A 24,762-nucleotide genomic window follows, 5' to 3' on the forward strand; every position below is an offset into this window, starting at 1 on the left:
ATAAAGGTAGGAAATAATTCTAGCAAAGATTATTGTAATGTGGTTACCCACATTGAAAGTATTCTATCAACATTGTCTCAAATGTCCATTTGAAATTATTACTGAGGCTACCACTTCTTATCTTTGTTAGCACCCTACAAAAAGCAAAGTTGGCTCTTTTGGAGTGAAGTTAGATAGAGATTTAGCTTGGTTGAATGACATGCTAGAGTTATCTCAAGAAAGAGGAGGTATTTAATCTCATGAGGAATAAATGCAATAATTATAGAAACATAATCAAAACAGCAAGTGAATTTAGCTTCTATCTTGGATTGTTTGGGAAATTGTGGGGTTTAAACCCTGAATCAAGACTAATCTTACACTGAATCTGTAAAATGGTTAGTAGAGTAACTAAATGCATGAATGTACAGTAGACCTAGTAACCTTTCTATTTTAGACTTTTAATGGTCTGTGGAGTTTAACATTCATAATCCTAATGACAAACAACTACCACAAAAGGGTCATCTCGGTAATTGTATACAGGAAACAAAGAATTTGCATTTAAGATTCCATGCCTCTCTCTTACGCACTCTGCCCTGTCAAAGGAAAATTGTCTTTAAACCCCACACAAGCAATCTCTCTAAAACCCCTTTCTCTTTTTCTCTGATTCTTTGCATGCAGCTTATGGAACGGAATAAAGTTCTGTGGGAATTGAATTCTATTTCAGCTTTATTATTTCATTTCAATATCATGACCTCAGAAACCATTTCCCATCTCTCCACTAATCCACTTTTCTCATGCATAATCACCCTCTATACTCTAATTCTCTTATATTTTCCTCATCCTTTCAAAATCTTTCTCTCCCCAGTTTTGATCCTCACTGCACTTCTCCTTCTCTTTCTTCTCCGTCTCGGCGCGGTGCAGAGACTCCAAACTCCAGACCCAGATAAAAATGATAAAAAAGAAAACACTGAAAGCAGGGAAATTACAGAAAACAATGTTAGTGTAGAAGAAAACTGTGGTTCAGTAGACAAATGGGTCGAAACGGGTTTGGACCCAAATCAATCAAAACCAGATTTTGAAGAGTCATTTGTTGAATGGAATGTGAGGGCGCCACTGGAAATCATATATGAAGCATATGAAGGAGAAGGAGATGTAGATGAAGATGTTAAAAATGAGACTCGAAGTGGCAGGTTGCAAAGGTACCCATCTTTGTCAATGTACTACCCTGAAACGGACTCGGATTCTTCCTCCGACGGCGATTTTTCGGTGACCGGAGAATGGGATTCACCTGACAGTGTTTGCTTTAGATGGGAAGATGAAGATAGAGATGGGTTGTTGATTGAGATAGCTCTTGATCGTAACAATGACAAAAAGCATTCGGGTCTGGACTCGGGTGTGGATTTGGATTTTTATGTTGAAGAAGATAATTTGATAGAGATTGACATAACTCCACCCAAAATTCAAAATGATGCGTTTTCCGGTGAGCTGTGATAGTTCAGTTAATATGGGATTAATTGAAGTGATTAATTAGGAGGAAATTGTGTGTTTTTGGAGTCGTTTGGGTTTGGGTCTTTCTTAGTTTTTTCGGATGTTTTGAGTTACTATTGTATTATACAATGATTAGTTACAGTTAAATAATTAAAACCAAAGATTATTGAAGTGGGTTAACACTAAACTAAAAGTATAACCACATATTAATATCTCTCCTTTTCTTTTTACTATATAGTAAGTGAAATTTTTGGGTTTTGCAATGGGGTCCAATTCCGAAAGGCAGTTGATAATGGGTGTGCATGTCTCGTATCAAAACAAGTATAATGGTTCATCAACGTTTGGTTGATAGAGATAATTCATTCAAGAGAAGAGAAAAATCTACAAGTTTGGTCACCAACTTGTGTTCATGTCAACCACAGATCAGTGTGCGCTTTTTATTTTTTTGTAAATCCACTCAACACCCAAAAAGAAAAAACCAATAACTAAAAGGTAATCCACTTCAATGGAAATCACTTTCTTTTTTTTGAACAAATATGAAAATACAATTTTCAAAAGACAAGCAAAGATCTTTGATCTGTAGGACATGCAGAGCTTCTATTTCCAGCAAAGAAGGAGGACTGACACTGCACTTCAAAGTGCGTATCAATAAGAATGTTGCTGTCAGATTCATGGTTTTAAGAATTCGAACTCTGAAATTTAACATTTAATGTTTAAATTATATAGACTAAAAAAAAAATCCAAAATATGAATCATTGAATTCAATCAAATGTCATGCTTTGCTTGTTGATCTCTTCTACCTATCTTTTTATCCAAACGAAAGGCCTGTTTGCACTGTCGTGACCACAAGAATTGCTTCCAAAATCCAAATGCAAGAAATGGACAAGAACATCACTAACATAATGCAAAAACATGTTAAACTGTACAAGACAATGCAATAACATGTCTGAATTCAGTTGTCTATATGCCAAAACTGATGCTTCATAAGTACTTGTTTTGTAAGTAGGTTCAACTTGCCAACGTCAAGCAAATACAAAGGAGGCCACTTCTGAATGGAAACGAAATTGATTTGTGATTACGGTCGAGAGATTGTCAAAATGTCTTTGAGTCACTTATCAGCTACTAAATGGCCAACATAAACAGTTTCCTATCATGTTAACTGTTAACGATGACTCTAATCAATAATGTTGAAAGAGACCAAAGGTGTCCTTGTAATAAGTTGCTAACAGGCTTTAATTTAGCAGTATTGATTTTTTTTTTTTTTTTTCTGGAACAAGGTTCTTGAGACTTTTGTCTTCACTCATGTTAATATCCTGACAAAAAAGTTGTGGCTATATTATTTCCCATCTGTCTCTCTTCTCTGTGAAATTACATTGCATGTTCTTGTTTTAATAATAACGAGTCTAGACAGTGAAGGTTCAAGTTTCACATGTATTTATGAATTTATTATCCATCTCTTCAGTGAAATTCACTTCCAAATCATTATAACAAACAAACAAACAATTTCATCATTAAAACATTTTCATTTTTGTAGTATTGTTGGAGTTATTTTTAAGACTGTGAGATTATGAGTTCAAGCTGAATTCACAATTTAATTACCAAAAAATAAAATAATTTCTCACTATATTCAGAGATCCCTTAGATTGAAATGGTATTATTGACCTTAACCCAGACCATAACCTCGATGGAGAGGTAATTGCATCAAAGTCAGGCCCTGGGCCTAATCTTTCTTCAATTCTTTTAAGGAAGCTGTGAGTGAATCCAGCCCCTTTTCATCAAAAACCCATTTCATGGTTTAAAAACCAAAAAGAAAAAAAAAAAAAGTTTATTCAAAATTTAGGCGCTCCGAACAGCACAAGAAGATCTGGGGCTGACAGAATCAGTCTTAATCAATCGTCTATGATTTTGTTTTATTGGTTAAACGTGAACCTAAACCTTAAAATATTAAATAGTTAAACAAGAATCACAATAGATTCTTACATGCGAAATTAAGTGAATATTTTCCTGGGCAGGGAAGGTGCAGCAAAGCAATCCACATGCAAAGATTGAAAGCCAAGTATGAAATGTGGTTGGTGATTGGCTGGCCAGAACATTAGCCCACCAACACACAGGCTAGCATTCTTCTAGAATATCATTTCCAGCACGCCTCCCGTAGGATTCGATTCTCCAACTATATGGCAGCTTCCACCACTGCTTGTGGGTCAAACCATATGATATGTCACTCACTCCCATCTTTTTCTCTTTACTTTTAATACAAATAACGTGGCATATACGGAAACAAAATCTTTCCAACTTCAAAATCATCTTTTAAAATAAATAAATAAATAAATAAATGTGCACAATTTACATTCTTACTTCGACGTTTTGTGACATACACTAATTCAAATTAAATTAATTTTTTTATATAAAATAGATTGTTCACTTCAATTATAATTCTTGTATTTTAATGCTATCAGCTTATCCCTTTAATTATGTACCATGTTTAGCACTCCGACAACATTTCAATAACTCAGTGGCTAAAACATTGGGTTCAAAATAGGTTGGCTATTTATGGGAATATTCATTTTGGATCGTCTACCCTTAAATAAGAATCGCCCTTCATTCATCTGTAGATAAAGACTCTAAAAAAATATATCATGTTAACTTATAAAGACAATAATCCTTAATATTAATATATATTAATTATATTTTTCATATTAATTTATTTAAAATAAATTAATAGATATTAATAATATTAAAATTTCAAAATTAATTTATATGAATATGATTAATATATTAATTATTGAGTTAATAAGATTTTTTATTTTATATATCATATTGTCCATTATATTAAATTTTCCCTATTAAAAATTTTATTTAGTTGACAGCGAAGAAAACTGAGGATCTGCCCCTATTTGAGAAAATGGTCAAACAAATTAAAAGTATTAAAAAGAAAACACAAGAAATACAAAAGCACCGTCGCCAATTAAAAATAGAAGGAAAGGAGCCACCGAATTTAACACGCGTACAGTTACTAAAACGACATTAAGGCTGGCCTGGGAATAGCACGTGCCGCCATTTCCTTGCCCTACAAGTCAAACAAACGGAACCATCTCGACTGCTTGGTGGGTGCTACTACGACATAAACACAAACCTTCACGTTTTTCCGGCCTCCATCTCTCCTACCTTTTCGGGCTTTTATTTCTCCGCTTCTTTTTCAATTTTGCTGTATGCTTCCTTTCTCTTTCTCATTCCGTCTCTGTTTGTTTATGGTGTGTTTTTATTATTATATATGAAATTGCTCCTTGTTTTTGTCAACTAATTTTTCCATATTTGTTGGAATAGATCCAAAGTAAACAAGAATAGAATGAAAGGTTTAAGTTTATACAAGAGAGCTTCTAGAGGCTTCCACGACTATCCTTTCCTCTCTAAGTTTGTTGTTGTCTGCGCCATCAGGTACATAATCTGCTTTCAGATTTTCTTTTCTATTTGTTCTTTTATTTCTATGAGAGTTTTCTGATTTTTGCCTATTGTTCAGTATAAATATATTCATGATGCTGAATATTACTTAATTATTGCATATTCTCCTGGAAATCTTTTTTTTTTTTAATATTAATTTGCTTATGTTATTAATTATATAATACTTTCAACAAACAATTTGCACTTTGTAATACTTAGTAGAAATTGCGTTGCTGGAAAGCGTCAATATGTCTGGATCTGTTCACTATAGCTACTAGAGTATAAAAAAAAAAAAAAAGGAAAAACAGAGTCATGGTGTAAATCTTTGAGATTCCTTGGGAAATAGATAACCAGAAGTATGCATTTTGGTTAATATTATTGTTTTTCAATGTCGTTTTGTTTAGTTTGTATCATTTTGGAGATTGGTGTTTTTTACGGTTTGATGTCTTACAAGTTTCAAATGCTACAATGGTTTTAGGCGAACTTTAGCTGATAGTTTAACTACATGAACGGTTGCTTACTGGAAGAAGCCATTCTAAAAAATGTGATATTGATAAAAACTGTTGCTAATTCGAGTTGATTTTCATCATTTCCCTTTCTTTTTTTGTCTTGTACAACTTCTCTTCTGCTATAAATTGACTGAAGAAGCTGCAATATACATTTTGATCAAATAATAGATATCAATTCTAGTGTTTGCTCAAAACGCAAGAATTCAACTGCATTCCAGACAAACCCTGCAGCTCTCTGTCAAATTTGTCGTAGAACTATAATCAAGTCACTATGTCATCGCTTTTTACTAATTTCATTTTTTTCCTGGGCGAATGTAATATGTCTGGTTGCTCAAAAATATGTAATATGTCTGCAGTGGTGGGGGCCTTGTAGCTTATGCTGATGCAAACTCATCCAGTGCTGCGGCACCACTTGAGGCTGTCTCCAAAAGAAAGAAGGTAGTTGTCCTTGGAACTGGTTGGGCAGGAACAAGTTTTCTGAAGAAACTAGATAATCCCTCATATGATGTTCAAGTGATATCGCCTCGAAATTATTTTGCCTTCACTCCCCTGCTACCAAGTGTTACATGTGGTACAGTTGAAGCTCGCAGCATTGTTGAACCTATTCGTAACATTGTTAGGAAGGTAATGAAAAATGACCATCCAGAATGTGCTTCGACTCAATTTCTAGAACTGCTATTGGATCGTAGTTTAATTGCTTCCAGTTAACTTTTGTTTTATCATAGAGAAGGATAATCATTTATAATTCTTTTACTGTTGTGCAGAAAAATGTGGACGTGTGTTACTGGGAAGCTGAATGTTTCAAGATTGATGCAGAAAACAAAAAAGTTTATTGTCGCTCTACTCAAAATAACAATTTGAATGGGAAAGAAGAGTTTGCTGTAGAATACGATTATCTCGTAATAGCCATGGGAGCTCGCCCAAATACATTCAACACCCCTGGTGTGGTAGAACATTGCAATTTCTTGAAGGTAAATTGGAGATATTTTCAATATAAGCATTTCTTCTTCCTTTTCTTTTGAGTCTTGAAAAGTTCTACCTTTCTTTCATAAAGATGCTAAAAATATGACATGGAAAAGATAAATTGTCAAAGATAAAACATAGTTGCTATGATTGGGATTTGGTGCTAGAACCAAGTCCCTTTATGTATTTTTACTGCTAACCTTTAGGGAAATGTATTTCTCCTTGCAGGAAGTTGAAGATGCTCAGAAAATTCGTAGGAATGTTATTGACTCCTTTGAAAAGGCAAGTTTGCCAAATTTAAGCGATGAAGAAAGGAAGAGAATTCTTCATTTTGTAGTGGTTGGTGGTGGTCCAACTGGTGTGGAATTTGCTGCAGAGCTTCATGATTTTGTCAATGAGGATTTAGTCAAATTGTATCCTGCAGCCAAGGATTTTGTAAAAATAACACTTCTTGAGGCAGCAGATCATATATTGGGCATGTAAGGAACACAAAACTTTTAAATTATTCTTACTGAAAAGGCTCAACCTATATCCCAACGTCCACAAAATACAAGTTTATTGTATGTCTTTGCGTTCAATTCTCCTTTGGCTGCTATGAGTGTGCATTGAGTTTTTGTTCTCATTATTTGAGCGTTCAAGTCACACATAGCCAAGGGAATGCGAACATTTAATGTGCAATCAAACTCTGTATATTAGTTACAGTTTCCATCAAATCAATTTTCTTCTTTATTTAGATATTGCTTGTACCTTTTCTTGATGAGGACGTCTCATGCTTGTGGGTCTCTAATTTGCAGGTTTGACAAAAGAATCACAGAATTTGCTGAAGAGAAGTTCAGAAGAGATGGAATTGACGTGAAATTAGGGTCAATGGTTGTGAAAGTATCTGATAAGGAAATTTCAACTAAAGTAAGGGGGAATGGGGAAACTTCTTCTATACCTTATGGAATGGTCGTCTGGTCAACTGGAATTGGAACTCATCCTGTCATAAGGGATTTTATGGGGCAAGTTGGTCAGGTATATTATTTTTTCTTCCTTAAATAGACTATTTTTGTTCCTTGATTGTTCCAATGCAATATCTCCACTGTCTTCTATGGCATTAGATACACAGTGAACGAACTTTATTTGCAACACCACATGCATTTGATTATACATCCTCGATCTTTCCCTGTGAACAGACTAACAGGCGTGCTCTAGCAACTGATGAATGGCTACGGGTTGAGGGATGTAATGATGTATATGCACTTGGTGATTGTGCAACAGTTAACCAGCGCAAAGTCATGGTACCTGTTATTGTTTCCCTTTCTGTTTCATTTTCTGTGTCATTGTACGGCCTATCCTCTATAATTATGCATGTACTAGTTAATGTTTGGTTTTTGGTGGTTCTTTTGGCAATCATCATTCATCTAACATTGATGGGTTATCTATTCCTTTGTTCCTGTGGATTATTTATCTTATTACAATATTACCGTTGTTCTTGTAGGAAGATATCTCAGCAATATTTAAGAAGGCAGATAAGGACAACTCTGGAACACTCACAGCCAAAGAATTTCAAGAAGTCATTAATGACATTTGTGAAAGATACCCCCAAGTTGAACTTTACTTGAAGAACAAAAAAATGCGCAATATTGTTGATCTGCTCAAGGAAGACAAAGGGGATGTTGCAAAAGAATCCATTGAACTAAACATTGAAGAGTTTAAAACAGCTGTTTCTGAAGTGGATTCTCAGATGAAGTATCTCCCAGCAACAGCACAGGTATTATGTTGCTATCTGATGTGACGGTCTACTTGTGATGCCATCTAAAAAATTATCTCCTTGTGATATTTTCATGTGCAACAATTTCAGGTTGCATCTCAACAAGGTACCTATCTCGCCACTTGCTTCAATCGCATGGAAGAAGCCGAGAAAAATCCAGAAGGCCCTCTCAGGTTCAGGGGAGAAGGCCGCCATCGTTTTCGCCCCTTCAGGTTTGTATCATCTTGTACACGTTAACAACCTTGTTTATGGATAATATATGTGGAAAATATTATAGTGGTGTTGTTCTCTTCTGGTAAATGGCTTGATACTACGGATTGGAACCGTAATTATGTATTAGATAGTCGCAATGCTAGATTTATTGATGTGTTCATTGCCCTCATGAATTATATGAATCTTTACTCGGGAGTCTTTTCAAGCAGTTAGAAATGTCGTGCTCATTTGTTCTACATCTATGATGATCGTCATTTCAGATATAAGCATCTTGGACAATTTGCTCCATTGGGAGGAGAGCAAACAGCAGCACAACTTCCTGGTGACTGGGTTTCAATTGGGCACAGCACTCAGTGGCTTTGGTATTCTGTCTATGCCAGGTAACTGATCTCTCCTTGTCCGCAATCTTTACTAATCCCTCTCTAAAACTCTAGCGCCAAAATTGCGTACATTCAATTTCTTTTCTATATTTTGCCCCTCCAGCAAGCAAGTGAGCTGGCGCACAAGGGCATTGGTGGTGACAGACTGGACAAGGCGTTTCATTTTTGGAAGGGATTCCAGTCGAATCTGAGGAAGCGGGCAGCAAGCAGCGGGTTCTTGGGCTTGCGGATTTCAGCACATTCTGTTAATAGTACCATTTCGGTTAATGGAGAATTTTGCTTCCACATATTTTCTCTTTTGCGCTAATCAATTCGTTCAATAATCACGAAATGAATTCCTTGCTAGTCTAGCAGCTACTGCTGAAATTGGAGAGATAAATTGGCCTCTTTTGTTAACCCTGTTGCCATTTGCTTCAACATACAGCCTACACTTTTTGGCAAAATTTTGACGCTGGTAAAATATTACTTGAATATTGAGATTCTTGTTCTTTCGGCTATGGCTATATCAAGTGTGTACTCTCTCTCTCTCTCTCTCTCTCTCTCTCTCTCTCTCTCTCTCTCTCTCTCCCTGTATATATGTATAAAGGCAATTGTGTTTTTGTTAGCACTTTGGACTGAAAACTTAGATTCTATAATCAAAATTAGATTCCTGGTAATGAATTTTTGGGACGAGGTAACATTTCTACTGCAGTCTAGTCTGTAGGATATAGACATTTTGACTGAAGATGATAAAAGCCGTGGGGCATATCTGTGATATGCAAATGCAATTGCTTCAAATCTTTCAGCATTCCTGGTTTTGAGTTAGCATTTTTTGCAATCTAGAATTCGGCCATTTTGAGGCTTCTTTCTGGAAGCGTACGGATGCCTCTGCCCAGACAAGTGAGGCAGTTGTCTTTTTGGGTGGTGGTGTTCAATGAAGCGACAGTCAATTCTTCAAGGGAGTAAACATTCTCAAAAGAAACTTCAATTTTTAGCTAAGATCTTTCAAAATTTCCAATCTATAATATGGGGTTTTAGCTGGGCCACCATGAATTTGGACTCAACTTGTCTTACACCTTAGATTTAGGCTTGGATGTTTTATATGGGCCATTGTTGTACAGCACCAGTGAAGACAATTTCTTGGCAAAATTAGTAATAATGTTTTACTAAAATTAGTTACCTGTCTTATAACGTGTCTAAAACGGTAATTAACGTAAGATCTTAGACCCTGTGGTTTAATAAATCTTAATCCAAAACCAACTCTTGCTTTAATTAATAAGCAGACAATATGTAATGGCATAAGCTGTCGAAAAAGAACCGGAAATATCTTTCCATAATCACAAAATTAGTATTGACCCTCACCCTTAATCAATTGAACCTTTACTACCTCACTATAGTGTAGGCCAGATAATGGGATAATCCATCCAGGAAGTCGTCATATCATACGTTTCAATCTCAACGCCATTGTGGTTTACATACATGTTTAAATTGCAGTAATGAATAGCCAAGTGTCTGCAAGACAAAATTATCAACAAAGTCGGATCATTTTGTAACGCCGGTCAGCTGCCAAGTGTTAAACCCCTAAACTGCTACTGGTACCTTGTGTTAGTAAATCAAGTAATAGACAAGATTAATACGTTTATTAGACAATGATGGAGACGTTGAATATAAAATATGATGAGTAGAACATGGGGTTCTTTATTCTTAGGGGACAAAGACTAAGGGTCTATTTTAATTTAGAAGATAAGTCTTGAGAGTATAGACTTCCAAATTAGAGGAACCAGGGCTACCCTAATTGGTGGTTTTTTTGGGAGTATACACCTTAGCTGAAAGCACCCTTCTGTCTTAGATTGACAGGGGGATCGACATACTGAGATTTAACCCTAGAAAAAAGTGATTTATGGCCATTTTTTTCAGATTGAATGCACTCTAACGATGAGAGAATCTTTTTAGTAATAAGTTAACCCATAAACTCTAAACTTTGTTCTATAGTCGTAGTTGTGAGAATGTTAATATATATATATATATTGAGAACATGCAAATAAAGTTATTCGCTCATTTGTTGATAGAAATTATTTTCAAGAGTTGGTGATGGTGCATTGCATATGTTGTATTAATTCATGAAAATTATGAGATTATGGCATGATGTTTAAAGGCTCTCAATCGCCAATTAAATTGGAAAAGATGATATAAAAAAGGAATTGGACAGCCAGTCCAATTTGCAAGTTGGAAGCTTCTGTTTGTATAACCTAACCTTCTTTTTTTTTTTTTTTGTATTGTTAAGAATTAAAATGGGGGAGGGGTCCACTAATTAACAAAATGGTAAGAAGGGTCCCAGCAAACCTCTCCTCACATGAGCTCGCAGTTGATATGCCATTGTTGCATTTATTACAAGTGCCACGCCCCTTATTAATTTATGCATTAAATTACGTGGCATCTTCACCTGTGGTTGGTTAGAATACCACTTAAGTATTAAATTATTAGTTAAAGCACTTTGATGATGGGATTAGTTTGATCAGTGTATTCTTTTCTCTTTTAGTACATGAATATTGTTTTAGGAGGAGATATTAGGTCTTTTATGTTCATACAAATTTGATTAGGAAAGATGAGAGTTATGTAAATCAAGAAAAATAATAAATAAATAATTACTGTATATATATATATATATATAGCAACATCCATCTAGTTTAAATAAATAATTTTTTTATGTATTATATATATATGAACGATGGATGTGACCTCGAATATTTATGATATAAAACATTCTTTCATATTTGCCCATCTCTGGTAGGCTGCAGTTGATATTTCTGGACATCGATCTCATAGCCAGAGAAAGAGAAAAAGAAATAGGAAGGAGAGATATGGTGGTGCAGTTACTTACATGCTTGCTTCATATGAACAATGGACCAAGTTTGGTTGCCAATTTAATTAAAGCTCTTCACAGTTGCATCTTCTCATGCACTTTTTTACTACAAGAGGGTCCAACAATGTTGAACCAAATCATAAACTGTCAATTCCTTGGCTACAAAAAGTGCCAATTTACTGATGATGAGAGCATAAGGTGTTTCTTGAAAATTATAATCTCTTAGGACAAGGGAAACTGTGGTCCTCCCATACACAGCCTTTGAGCTGGATTACTCTAAATCAAAACAAAAATAGAAAAATACATAGAGATATGTTTTTTATTTATGAAATCTTTCAATTCGAAACGCTTATTATTGTCTTCTATTTGTGTTTTGATAAATCTTAAAAAAATTTATGAAGTTTATTTTTTAATTTTTTTATATCTATAAATATTTATATAGCATAAAATAACAAAAAAAGACTTGCTCGATTAAGATTCAATCAATTTATGCAAAAGTCATCTAAGGTTTTTTTTTTCTTTCGATATTAAAATGCATATATTGACAAAGATAATAGTCTTACAAAAATTATAATTGAAAAGATCTATTTTCGTTGTTTGTTAAATCGAATACGAATTATGATTTTATATCTATTTTAGAAGGAAGTCTTTAAAATTTATATTAAATTCAAATAAGTTTTTATAAAATCTATAATTTCAAAAATTTCTTATTTGATATACCCATGAAATTTATAGAATTTAAGATACTATATACAATAAAGACTTAGAATGATTACTTATTCATTAAAATGGGACTTTACATAAATTGTGAAAAATTTCATTTAAGAATTTGAAATAAATAAAGATATATAAAATTCTTATGTTGTTTCTTCAGTGAATCTCAATAGAATTTATTGATTGTGCTGTGCAAATTTGGAGGTAAAAAATCCATGGAAACAAATGCAAATAGTTTAGTGAAAAAAACAGGAGGCAGTCAACCCTAACTAGGGTGCTGAAGTACCTATAGCTAGACAGAGCAACAAAGGACATGGAAGCCATTTCTCTCAAACACATGGGCATAATTGTCAAAAAACAAAAATGAGGATGCACTGGTATAAGTCTCCAGCTTTTCCACAATGGCAGTCTGTTTCAATTTGCTGTTTGATTCTCCAATCAAATCTTCTTATTCCTCCAATTTGGCCCAATCTTGCATTAAAAGGCCAAGGGCAAATATGTCTAAATAAAAATGAACCCGAAAGGCCCTGCTTTTCTTTAATATTATAACCATGCCCTCAGCCCTTCTGGCTTTTATCAAATGCGCTTCTATTTCTATACTGACAAAAGCTGAAGCCAATCACATGCTTTTTTTTCTTTTATTAAAAATTAGGGGTTGTGGCACTGACGTAAAATCAATTTAATGACGGGGCTACTTGTTTCCCTACTGCTGGTCCACCACGCGTAACTGAAATAAACTGAAAGAAACAATTCTTAGAAATACGTGATAGGACAGTGTTACCCTTGGTTTATGACTGGAATGCTAAGGGGCATGTGCGAGGACATAGTCGTCAGTTGACGAAACGTTAAGTTGTTTTCGAAGAAAAGCGATTGGTCAGAAAATCATTGATGGCAGAGAGATGAGATGTCATGTTATTGAGATCTGATGATAAGGTGTTTTCTTTTGGATCTTCAAACCTGTATTTCTTAGTTTTATTTTTTCCTCTGGAATTCAATTTTGTGTGTAGGAAACAATTTCTAGAAAATATGTCAGTAGCTTCAGTTCAATAATTTAAATATTATCATTATTTTATAAAAATGACCCATTTCACGGAGAGATTATTTTAAGTTATTTATAATTTAATATTTATAGGTTAGTAACAAACTCAGGAGTCTGCCTTACAATCTAGGTTGGACCTAGCCATGGTTTATGCACTGGTGGTTTTAGTTCAGATCTGTGAGTTTACAGTTCCTCGGTCGTCGAAATGGTTTGTTCTGGTTTATGGTTTGACCGGTTTTAATTTGTGTAAAAAAAAATTATCATGTTATTTTTTCTTTTTCTTAAAAGTCTAATTGAAACTGTCTAAACCATAATCGATGAATCGGTTCTAACTGGAAAGTAATCAGCCAGTCAGAACTGGTTCGAACTCAATTCTCGGATTTGACCCGTTCCACTCCGGTTCGAACCTGAACCCCGTGGCCATAGTCCCCATCCCATTCGTGGCGAGGTTAAAAACGGAAACTACAAAAGAGTAGAGCAAAACCCATTTGTTTGGGCGCAGCTTATTTTAGCGGCTTAACGCGAGTCCTCACGCTTCATTGCTAAAATCCACCGTATGCGCAGTGCGCATTGACAAGGTCAGCCCAATCACATACGTGGAAGGGAAACGAGAGGGTATGCGCATTGTGCATAAGGCGCACAGGTTAGGTAGTGGTGGGCTCCGATCTTCCCGGCCCTCGTTTCTTTTCTATTTCATTTGCCATCTCTTTGTCCGCTTCAGCCAAGGAGGAGAGTGACTGAGTTACCAGCTCACTTTTTAATTTTTTAATATATATCTTTTTCAAAAATTGTTCTCTAATAATCATTAAAGAAATAGTAATTTATTATTAAAATAATTATTCCATCTCTATTGCTGCTTTTTTTTTTTTTTTAATTCTTTTTTCTTTTCTGGGTTGCTATAAGACGCGAGTGCTAAAACTTCTTTCTTCTTTGGCCTCTTCTCTTCTTCTTCTTCCTCTTCTTCTTCAGCTCCCTTATTTATCGCATCTTTCTCTTGTTTTGGGATAAAGTTTCCCAAGGTACAACATTTTGCGGCTTAAGGTACAAGCACAAGCTCCCTCTAATCATTTTCTTTTATTTTCAGTCTTCGTAAATTATCCATAAGAGTTTTGGTTTTATTTATTTATTCTCATTTGTGGAGATTTTAGCTATGTATCGAATCATAAAGAAGAGCAGAGCGTCGCCCGAGTCCCCACCCGATTCAACTCGGACATCACAATTTCCAGATGAAGTACTGGAGCGGGTTTTGGGTTTATTAAAATCGAACAAAGACCGGAGCTCCGTTTCTCTAGTATGCAAAGATTGGTACAACGCAGAGAGATGGTCACGCACTCATGTCTTTATTGGTAACTGTTACTCAGTTTCTCCTGAGATTGTAGCTCGCCGCTTCCCGAAAATCCGGAGTGTTACTTTAAAAGGGAAGCCGAGATTCTCTGATTTTAATTTGGTTCCAAGAAATTGGGGTGCTGATATTCAGTCTTGGCTTGTGGTTTTTGCTTCAAAGTATCCGTTTCTAGAAGAGCTCAGGCTTAAAAGAATGACCGTCAATGATGAAAGTTTGGAGTTTTTGAGTCTTAATTTCCCAAACTTTAAAGCTTTATCACTTCTTAGCTGTGATGGGTTTAGTACTGATGGACTTGCTGCCATTGCCACTCATTGCAAGTAAGAATTTCCATCTCTTCTTTTTTAATTATTGTTGTTTAAATTGATTGTGTTTTGATTTAATTTAAACTGATGATGTCTTGCTGCATTTACTGCTTTCTGTTATTGGGTATGAGAAATCTTCCAGGATCTGACTGTGGGTATTGGACAAAAGTTTTGATTGGACTGTTGTGTTTTCTGTTTTTTGATTTTTTTGAGTTCCTTGAAACAAGTGGCCTGGTTTCTGCTTGAAATAGGTAACAGTGTAAATTAATAGAATAAGTGGTTCTACTATTGAATGTGTTCTTTTTTAAACTCTAATTATTTTCTTTTTCTTTTTTATTGATTTGACGTTTGACCTGTTAAGGATCATTTAATGGATTATGGCATATATTTGATGTCATTATCCGCCTAAGTATCCTGTTTAATGTGTACATAATATTTATATATAATTTTTTACATTTGAGGAAAAGATGTAAATATTTGTGTCACCGTATGCATTATTGGGTCAATTATTTTTTATGGATGTTGGTCTTACTAGTTAGTGGCATTAGTAGTAGTATATACAGTTGTATGTATTATTGGGTCAATCATGGATGGTGACCTGTTTTATTTTGTTTTTAGGCCATTTATAATTCAGGACTCTCTCAAATAAAATTTGGTTTCATATTATTTATAAAATTTTAAGAGATCTATGAAGTAGTTTGAAATAAATCTCTACAAAAATCAACTGTTTTTATCTAATCAGAACTATTTATTCGACTCTTATTGTTGTCGAAAAAAGCAAAGGCTTAATGGCAATTTAAGTGGCTCAACTTTTCCTCGTGTGCTTTGTTATGCTTTATTTCTCTGTTCTGACATGACATTTGACCTGTTAATATGCTTATTGGATGGCATAATCTTCTTGTCAATTTGCCATCCACTGCGCAAGTACGGACGTATTTTCGGTGGTTGGTTTAAGCAATGACAGTGTAAATGCATGAATGATTCTCAATATGACAAGATGCCTTTTCTTTTCTTCTTTTTTTCTTTTTTTTGCACATTAGGTGTTTCTAGGTGGTGACTGTTAATATATGCTTGGACTGAGATAGATATTGTAAAGAAGGTAGAATAAAAATGAAGCATACTGTTCAGGAATTTGGCACAAAGAAGAAAGTTTTGAATAGCTTGCAACTTTTAGGCATGCAGATTTTATTTGGTGAACCATGAGAAGCTTGCAATTGATTCACATTGTTGGGATGCATGAATGATACCTTATTATTTTACCATTTTCTTGGATGTGGTTTTGCTGCATGAGAATCATCTGAAAGGCAACCAATGAAGATGTTTTTCTATAGTACTGATAGCCTCTAATAAGAAGAAATGGTGATAATTGTTTCATGTGAAATCTGAAACTTCTCTACACAACTCCTTGTAGCCTTATATAATTAAGCTATTTGCAGTTTTCATGTGCAAACTTGATTATGGCCAGAGAACTCTTTTAATGTAATTCCAGCTAAGTTTGTTGTGCTCACTCATCTAGGTTTATTTTGGACTGAACCATTGATTACCCTTTTCTAGATTAATCCATCATTATATTCACAATAAATTTAATTTAATACGATCCTTTTGCCTAGTACTTCACGTACTTCGAACACAACTATAAATTGTCTCGTCCAATGAAACAATAACAATGGTGATAGAATAATGTATACTAATTTATGTGCAGCTACCATTGATTTCCTTTTCATGTTACCTAGAAGGCCTCACAAGTTTATGGATACGAAATTTCATGCCTTCCGATATCTAGGCGATTCTTGACCATTTATGAGTTTTCTAAATTGCTATTCTTCTGTTTAATTTCTATGCCAGATATTTGACATGTCAGAAAGCTTCTAATTCTGGTTTGGTTTCAGGAATTTGACTGAGCTTGACATACAGGAGAATGGCATTGATGATAAAAGTGGCAGTTGGTTGAACTGCTTTCCTGGAAACTTCACATCATTGGAAGTATTGAACTTTGCCAACCTGAATAGTGAGGTCAATTTTGATGCACTGGAGAGACTGGTAAGTAGGTCCAAATCATTAAAGGTTCTGAAGGTCAACAAAAATATTTCCTTAGAACAACTACAAAGGCTGCTTGCTTGCACCCCACAATTAACAGAGCTTGGTACTGGCTCTTTCTCGCAAGAGCTTACTGCTCGCCAGTTTACTGAGGTTGAAAATACGTTCAGCCATTGCAAGAACCTGGATACCCTTTCTGGTTTATGGGAAGCAATGGCACCATATCTACCAGTTCTATATCCTGCTTGTACAAACTTGACTTTCCTAAATTTGAGCTATGCTGCTTTACAAAGCCTTGAACTTGCTAATCTTCTTCGCCACTGCCCACAGCTTCGTCGTCTATGGGTAAGAATTCCTTATTTCCAAGCTTTCTAATTGATTACATTTTCTGAAAATTATTCCTATTCTTGTACTCGATTAACCTGCTGAATCATTACTTTCTTCTGCTTTTTAATGCCCCAAGTAAATCGCCTTTTTGTGGTCTTTAACTTACACAAAGACCATTAGTTAGCCCACAACCACGAGTTCTTGTTTTAAGTGGTAGAAAGTTTCTTATTTTCACATTTCTTTATCGACCAGTTTATGTCTACCAAGCTTCCATATCATCAATGTATATATACTACAACATATAACATAATACATGCACATGCATATCAACTGAATTCTTTGTGTCTCATATACAAGGGAGATTTATAAGAGCCTAGGATTATAAAGAAGAAAAGGCCTGCAAATAACCTACCTTTACACCATTCCTAGGTGCTGTGTTACCCTTTGAATAAACAATCGCATTTATGCAAATACCCCAAGCTCAGGTTGGTCAATGGGAAAGATCATATGCAAGTGTTTATAGCATACATATTTTGCTGTTGCAGGTACTGGACACTATAGAGGACAAAGGGCTGGAGTCTGTTGGATCAAACTGTCCTTTGCTTGAGGAACTACGTGTCTTCCCTGCTGACCCCTTTGAGGAGGAAATTATCCATGGAGTGACTGAAGCAGGATTTGTTGCTGTGTCTTACGGTTGTCGGAGACTTCACTATGTTCTCTATTTTTGCCGGCAGATGACTAATGCTGCAGTAGCAACAATTGTGCAAAATTGCCCCAATTTCACCCACTTCCGTCTCTGCATAATGAATCCACGCCAACCAGATTATACTACAAATAAACCAATGGATGAGGCTTTTGGTGCAGTTGTGAAGACTTGCACTAAACTTCAGAGGCTTTCAGTTTCAGGTCTCTTGACTGACCTGACATTCGAGTATATTGGCAGATATGCCAAAAATTTGGAAACTCTTTCTGTTGCTTTTGCTGGCAGTAGTGACTGGGGGATGCAATGCGTGTTGGGAGGCTGTCCAAAATTGAGGAAACTTGAGATAAGGGATTGCCCATTTGGAAATGCAGCACTTCTCTCAGGTTTGGAGAAGTATGAATCTATGAGGTCACTTTGGATGTCATCGTGCAATGTTACGATGAATGGCTGCAGGCTATTGGCCAGGGAGATGCCACGACTGAATGTGGAGGTGATGAAGGAGGATGGCAGCGATGACAGTCAAGCCGATAAAGTTTATGTTTACCGCTCTGTTGCAGGACCAAGAAGAGATGCCCCATCGACTGTCCTCAATCTTTCAGGTTTATAACGTGGGTAGCCTCTTTTTCTCTCCTTCTCCCTCTCTCTCTTTCTCTCTAACACGCACACTCTCATACGGGGCCACAGACATTCACATACTTGCACAGGAGTCGAGTCTATTCACAGACATACAGTGCCAATCACTTGCAAGTCATAATTTACCAGGAACCTCATAGCATGGATTGTATTCTGGTGCTTCCCTTTCTATGAGGGGAAGCTAGGAAAGTTAAGGGGGCGAGAGTGACTCTTTCCCTCTGAGACCCAGTTGCCTTCCGACCACATCAAGCGGCATGTCTCATTCACGTGGCTGGTTGACTCAGACTATTCTCTCAGCAACCGTTACTATTGTATTCAACAACTCTACTACAGGTTAAACCTTTTTTTTTTTTTCTGAAAAGGTAAAAAAATAGTTTAACCTGTAGTAAAGTTGTTGCATATAGTTAACTGGAACACAGTAGCTTGTGGTAAGCATATAGTTACACAGTAGCGACTTAAATTACTGTTCCCATAGACAGCTATGCATTTTTCAATTTCTCTAGCAAGGTTTATCTTCATGAGGCTTTCACATGCGTTACTACGCGTTAGTCCGACTTCATAAGATCACTCTTTATTAATAGCTTTATTTATGATCTAACTCAGATCGCACAGAAGACTCTTCACCGACTTCATGCGATTCATATTTGTTCGCGGATTGTTAGAAAGAAAAGGGAAACTTGAAATATGTTACTGCTGTCTATTTTCTCCATACAGCAACCCGTGGACAATGGAAGCAAAAAGATACTTTCAGGTAGAAAAAAAAACAAAGAAGAGAAGAAATCAAAAGTCTATGCTACAGCTTCATCTACTTGATTTACCACGCCCCTGAAAAGCAGAATTGCAAGACTGCTAATGCAGTAGTGGATGAAGCAGCCGTGGTAATGGGTCAAAAAGGAACCAAAATCTGTCCCCACTATGCATTGCCATCCGGATCCATGAAGCCTGTCAAAATCCTGCAGCATGAAGTGTGGTATGACAAGAGGGTTTTACATTTGCTTGCCTTATTCATTAAAACCAATATCAAAGTGGCAATGGTTCAGGTCTCCTTTTTAATGAAGCAGGCAATATCAGTAGACTCAGGGATGTCGAAGATATCAAGGGCTTTTGCAGCTAAGTAAAGCGCATCCTGCTGCATGGTTTGAAGCATGTCAGTTTCACCAACATCTTTACCTTCTAACATGGCCGAAGAAAGCTTTTCTTAATATTAAAGATGGTGGAAGAGATCCAAAAAGAAAGGAGCGAAAATTGAAGGCAAGGTTTATGACTGGATTTTATAGACCGAACAAGGAATAATACTAGCCTAGTCCTTGGAGATGGTCAGATCAACTGGTGCCATGGAATTTAGCCAGCTATTGTTAGTTTACAGTCTGATGGCATCAAAATGGATGGATGCATGTATATGCAAGTGCAGTGGACAAAGGATCATTTCTGAGCGACGGCTTGTTGGGTGGCAGTGGCAAAGGGGAAACTTGTTTTTGGATCCACAGTATCTCGGAGAAGTGGTATGTCTGTGGCTGAATGGCTGCTATTTGCCAATAATTGCTTGGTGTGGTTGATAAAATGTTTGTCATTTTGCTTATATTTCTGCATCATTTTCGTCTTTCTATTTATTTAATTTTTTCCATAGATCTTTGAGTTTGTTTTATACTGAGGTCTATTCATTTGCATCAATTGGGAATTATGCTCTTCCGAGGAAGCTGGAGTTTTGGACTTGAACGGATTGTTTTTGGGATGGCTGTTACTAACAATTAATAGTTTTTTTTCCAGTGCTTCAGTTTTTAACAGTTATGTAAAGAATTTGAAAATATTAATTTAAATAATTTAAATGAATAATATTTTCCCTCTTTGTTTCCTTTATAATACCACATAATATATGAAACTAATATTTTCATTTATAATAAAAAAAACTATTTATTTTATAAATAAATATTTTATTATAATATACAATTAGCATGTTTACCTCATTAAACCAATAATATTTTTTTACATATCATTGGAAATAAACTTTTAATTGATAGTTATATTAATAACTCAACATTTTATTAACATTTACCAAACACATCGATTCAAATTAAACCATATCAAAATATTTGTTTAATATAATGTTGAGTCACATTAATTATTTATATAGAAAATTATATGGAAAAGTTTCCAAACCATGCTCGCCCGTATTTCCATCCTATGGAGTACACACTGTTGGTTTCATGGAAGTTATTTGTAGACAGTGCTAATTAATTGGTTTCTTTATATAGGCTCTTTTTATTGTTCGCTCCAAGATACTTACACCTAAGAGCAGCTTTTCAGGAGTCAAGAACATGAATGCAACCTTCGTCTAACCTAATGAATTCTGGGAAGATATTGTATTTGTGGATAAAGATAGGTGGGGCTGAGTTTAACGGGGCATCTTAAAAAGATAGGTTCTCTTTACAGAGCCGCCCATTGCAGTGAAGTTGTTGCCCCTAGAAGGCCACCGTCACCTCTAATCTATGCATTCGAATTCACAGGAATTCGTGGGTCTTCAAAAAAAAGAATTATGTTATGTTTATGCAGCGTCTATTGCCCCTTCGAGTTGCTTCCAAGGAATTCCACTCATTTTATTGATAACATCAAACGAATTAGTAAACCTGTAACCCAAAAACACGAAATTACCATTCACGAGTCATCATTTTGATTTCATGCACTTTCTTGGCTTCCAATTGGTGGTCTCAGTGGGCTCCCTAGTCCCCATGTTTCTGTGAGCCATATGCCTGGTCCCACTGTATTAATGACAGAGTCTGTATTATTATAAATCTGTACTAATTCTTTTGCTTGCCCTTTTCCCAGATTTTGGAAGGAGCTCCATTGAGGAATACGAGGTTTCCCCCCGCCCTCTGTAATTAATTTAACATGTGCATGCTTCTAACTACAAGCCAACACCCAAGTGAATAACATTTCTTTCCTTTTTTTATTGTAATGTCTAATTCTCTTTTCCAATTTTATCAATCACGAATTTCATAGTGAAGAGAAGAAGTTTAGAGATTTTGATACCATATTCTTTTCGTAATTATTAAACTCTAATTGTGTCCTCCTGGAAATTTTTATGACGTCAACAGATGAGCAATAATTTTAATTATTATGCATTAGGGCCTCATTTCTAATCATCCTCTTTGTTATATTCTTAATTCCAAATCATTTCATTTTCGGTTCACTTTTAATAAAATGGATTAGTGACAATCTCTTATTAATTAATTCTTCTTTCTCAAAACAAAGAAATCTCTTATAATTTTTAACAACTCGACATATGGCATCCTATATCTATGATAAATTTTTAGCTTTATCACGATCCCATCTGTGGATTTGTGACCGGCACTAGAGAATGGGTAAGCGTAAAACCATCGAATACTGTAATAAGCATGACACTCACTGATTTAAATAAATCTCATCTCATTTAATATTATTGATTCCACAATTTATCGTAACATTAAATTTTATACAATTAATTCGGTCTGCCAGAAGAATTAGGCGAGACCTAGAACTACAAAGGACTACAACAGATAAGTTTATTAATTCTGCTGCAGAGAATCTAAGATTTAATAAATTAACATACCAAATAAGTTACATCATACGATGATGAAGGAGTCAGGTTACTAGATAAGAGTCGCAGAAAGACTAACAGTCACGGATCTGAAAAACAGTGAAATTGAGACTGTTAGTCTCTAGAGTGAGTTAACATCATATATCTAAAAACAGTTGCAAACACTTCAATAATACATTTATTTAATTTGAAATAAATACTAAGTCATGCAAAAATAAACGTGTCATGTCATGCTTAAATTAAATAAAATAATTCCTTACACCCTACGGGACGGAGTACTTCAGTAGAACCCTAATCCTAACACTAACAACTCGGTCAATCTCAACACTGACATCGACTAATCTCATTCCAATAGAACTGGCGCCCAGAGAACGAAACTCGACCATGGTCCTTAACTCGGTCCGGTCCACTTAACGTCGCTATTATCGGCCCCTTAGCCTTCGGCTCTTATTCCAATGAGGCTGGCGCCCAGAGCTACCAGCTCGACCTGGACCTCTCTTCCGTCACGTCACTTAGGATTCCAATAAGCCGTACCGAAGCGATGCTCGACCAGGGCAAGTCCTAAACTTTCCTTTTAAAATTTACCTATTTACCCTTTTCCATTACTCTTGGATTTATACCGGAACACTCATCAAACTCTTATGTTCTATTGCCGGCCCATCCCGAGTCATCATACAATGATAAAGGAAATACATAAATAGTAATTAAAAAATATAATACATGTGAATAATAATTAAATTAATAATTAAACTTGTAATAAAATAATCACGATAGCAAATAAAAAATTTATGCATGACACGTGCATAACCGATATATGACTTTAACTCACAACTTTGGCGACCTCCTAGCTCTGCTCCGATGCCTCGAGTGGAGCGAGCCAAACTTACAGATTATCTAATCACGGAAAACAATTAATCAATAACGCTGAAACAATTGACCATTAACACTAGGTCTAGATTCCTAGGACTGACTATCTAAAAATCTTGACTCGGATAAATTCTATCGAAATTCAGCAGAACCTCTCCTAAAACACGGACATTTACCCACTGTAAAACGGGTCCAAGACCTGCCAGAAAAATACTTCAAATATTCAACAATTCAATACAACAGGAGTCGGGTCCCAAGACTTTACTATTTTCCCGACTCCCCCACACAGCACAATTCACGACTATGGCAGACAATCCGACAAACAATTATTTTAACACACAAATATTTTCTAATACACAACACAATTCAATAGACACATAATTATACCAAAGAATTACCAAAATCAACGGGCCAAAGAAAAAATAAATTACTGAGACGTTTGATCGCTCGGTCGACTCGCCTCCAGCTACCAGAGTCTGATCAACGATCCGAATACACCATTAGACTCAAAACGACGCGCTGATGACGATCCAGCTTCCGATTTTCTGATCCGACACCCGATCATCTGGAGATATTTGCAGACGATCTCAACCGTTGGTTTGCAAACGGAGTCCGATCGCCACGAAACTGGTGCCATTGCGAAGCTTGAGCTGAGGAGAGTCGGGATACGTCCTCCGATCATCCATCCCCCGCCGGAGATCGCCGGAAAAGTCGAAAAACGCCGGCTGCCCCTTACTTTCTCTCTCCACCGGATCTTCCGTCTCCAGCCACCATTGGCGTCGCCGCTTCCGCCAAAAGAAAGCTATCGCCGAGGGGAGTCGATTGCCACCGAGATCAGCCGACAAGGCTGCCGGAAACGGCCGGAAGCCGCTGCCTCTTCCTCGCGCTGTCCGCCGCCTGCCGACGATGCCAGCTGCCGCCACGCTTGCCAGCGCAAGCCGCTCCGCTGGCCAGTCCCGCGCCTCGGTTGTCGGCCTCCGACGACGCAGCCCCCGTCTTCTTCTTCTTCCCCGGCCATCTCTCTCTCCCCGATTCTTCTCTTCTTTCTTTCTTTCCTTCCAATATCGACATTAGGTCCTTAAAATTTTATTCCTTACGATTTGGTCCCTTAACTTTCTTAATTACAACAATTTTGCCCTGAAACATTTCTAGTTAACCTCTAAACGTTTCTATATCTTTTCAATTAAGCCCCTAACTATTTAATTCGGGTCAAATTAGAATTATTGAAAATACACAATTATATATATTTCTTTGCTTTTAAATGTAAAATTACGAAAAAACCGTTGACGATATATTTATTTACAAAAACACCAAACATACAAATTTTCATTAAACTCCATATAATAATAAAATTATACTTTTAATTCTCATTCCAAAATAAATTTCTAATTTAGTACTAACACACAATTAATTTAATTAATCAATTTGCTAACTATTTTCCAACTTAAAATTTAATACCACTAGCTAATTAAAATACCAATTTCTCCAAAAAAAATTTTATAAAAACATCATTTACAAATTCTTCCATAATTTTTCAATATATATTATATATATATTTGAAAAAAATTTGAATAATCAAAATATAATTTATTTAATTAATTTCTTAAAACTCCAACTAATTGGATATAGAAAAATAAATCCTTTAATTGTCTAACA

At 35.8% G+C, this 24,762-nt stretch overlaps 3 protein-coding genes and 1 long non-coding RNA gene across 8 annotated transcripts; 3 read left to right on the forward strand and 1 right to left on the reverse strand.

Moving 5' to 3' along the window:
- The first annotated feature begins 415 nt into the window (after positions 1–415).
- On the forward strand, positions 416–1,638 carry LOC8275361. The gene has a single exon (XM_002524638.4). The coding sequence runs from the start codon at positions 652–654 to the stop codon at positions 1,468–1,470; it is 819 nt and encodes a 272-aa protein (XP_002524684.2). The 5' UTR covers positions 416–651; the 3' UTR covers positions 1,471–1,638.
- A 2,877-nt stretch (positions 1,639–4,515) lies between these two features.
- Positions 4,516–9,226, forward strand: LOC8275362 (external alternative NAD(P)H-ubiquinone oxidoreductase B2, mitochondrial). The gene is made up of 11 exons (XM_002524639.4): positions 4,516–4,674; positions 4,792–4,902; positions 5,771–6,038; positions 6,179–6,385; positions 6,606–6,856; positions 7,172–7,391; positions 7,553–7,657; positions 7,858–8,130; positions 8,221–8,342; positions 8,604–8,723; positions 8,827–9,226. Exons 2-11 carry the CDS (start codon positions 4,814–4,816, stop codon positions 8,912–8,914), a joined length of 1,743 nt encoding a protein of 580 aa, XP_002524685.1. The 5' UTR covers positions 4,516–4,674; positions 4,792–4,813; the 3' UTR covers positions 8,915–9,226.
- Positions 9,227–13,787: 4,561 nt separating this feature from the next.
- Positions 13,788–20,500, forward strand: LOC8275363 (protein TRANSPORT INHIBITOR RESPONSE 1). Of its 5 annotated transcripts, none has more exons than XR_001535605.3 (6): positions 13,788–14,359; positions 14,460–14,980; positions 16,855–17,347; positions 17,875–18,640; positions 18,717–19,093; positions 19,269–20,500. XR_001535605.3 is itself a non-coding variant. In XM_015722694.3 (5 exons), exons 2-4 carry the CDS (start codon positions 14,469–14,471, stop codon positions 18,637–18,639), a joined length of 1,770 nt encoding a protein of 589 aa, XP_015578180.1. In that variant the 5' UTR covers positions 13,797–14,359; positions 14,460–14,468; the 3' UTR covers position 18,640; positions 19,269–20,500. The 5 variants fall into 5 exon arrangements, 2 of the variants coding, with proteins under 2 accessions (XP_015578180.1, XP_048230359.1); XR_007215954.1 differs by lacking the exon at positions 18,717–19,093 and having other exon boundaries at positions 13,797–14,359; positions 19,269–19,635; positions 19,727–20,500; XR_001535602.3 differs by having other exon boundaries at positions 13,790–14,359; positions 17,875–19,093.
- Positions 20,501–22,071: 1,571 nt separating this feature from the next.
- Positions 22,072–24,282, reverse strand: LOC125370062. The gene is made up of 2 exons (XR_007215741.1): positions 23,505–24,282; positions 22,072–22,328 (listed from the first exon to the last, which is right to left on the reverse strand). It is a non-coding gene; the product is annotated as an uncharacterized LOC125370062 (long non-coding RNA).
- Between the last annotated feature and the right edge of the window lie 480 nt (positions 24,283–24,762).

This window comes from Ricinus communis, chromosome 5 (assembly GCF_019578655.1).
Source record: "Ricinus communis isolate WT05 ecotype wild-type chromosome 5, ASM1957865v1, whole genome shotgun sequence".
Lineage (NCBI taxonomy): Eukaryota > Viridiplantae > Streptophyta > Magnoliopsida > Malpighiales > Euphorbiaceae > Ricinus > Ricinus communis.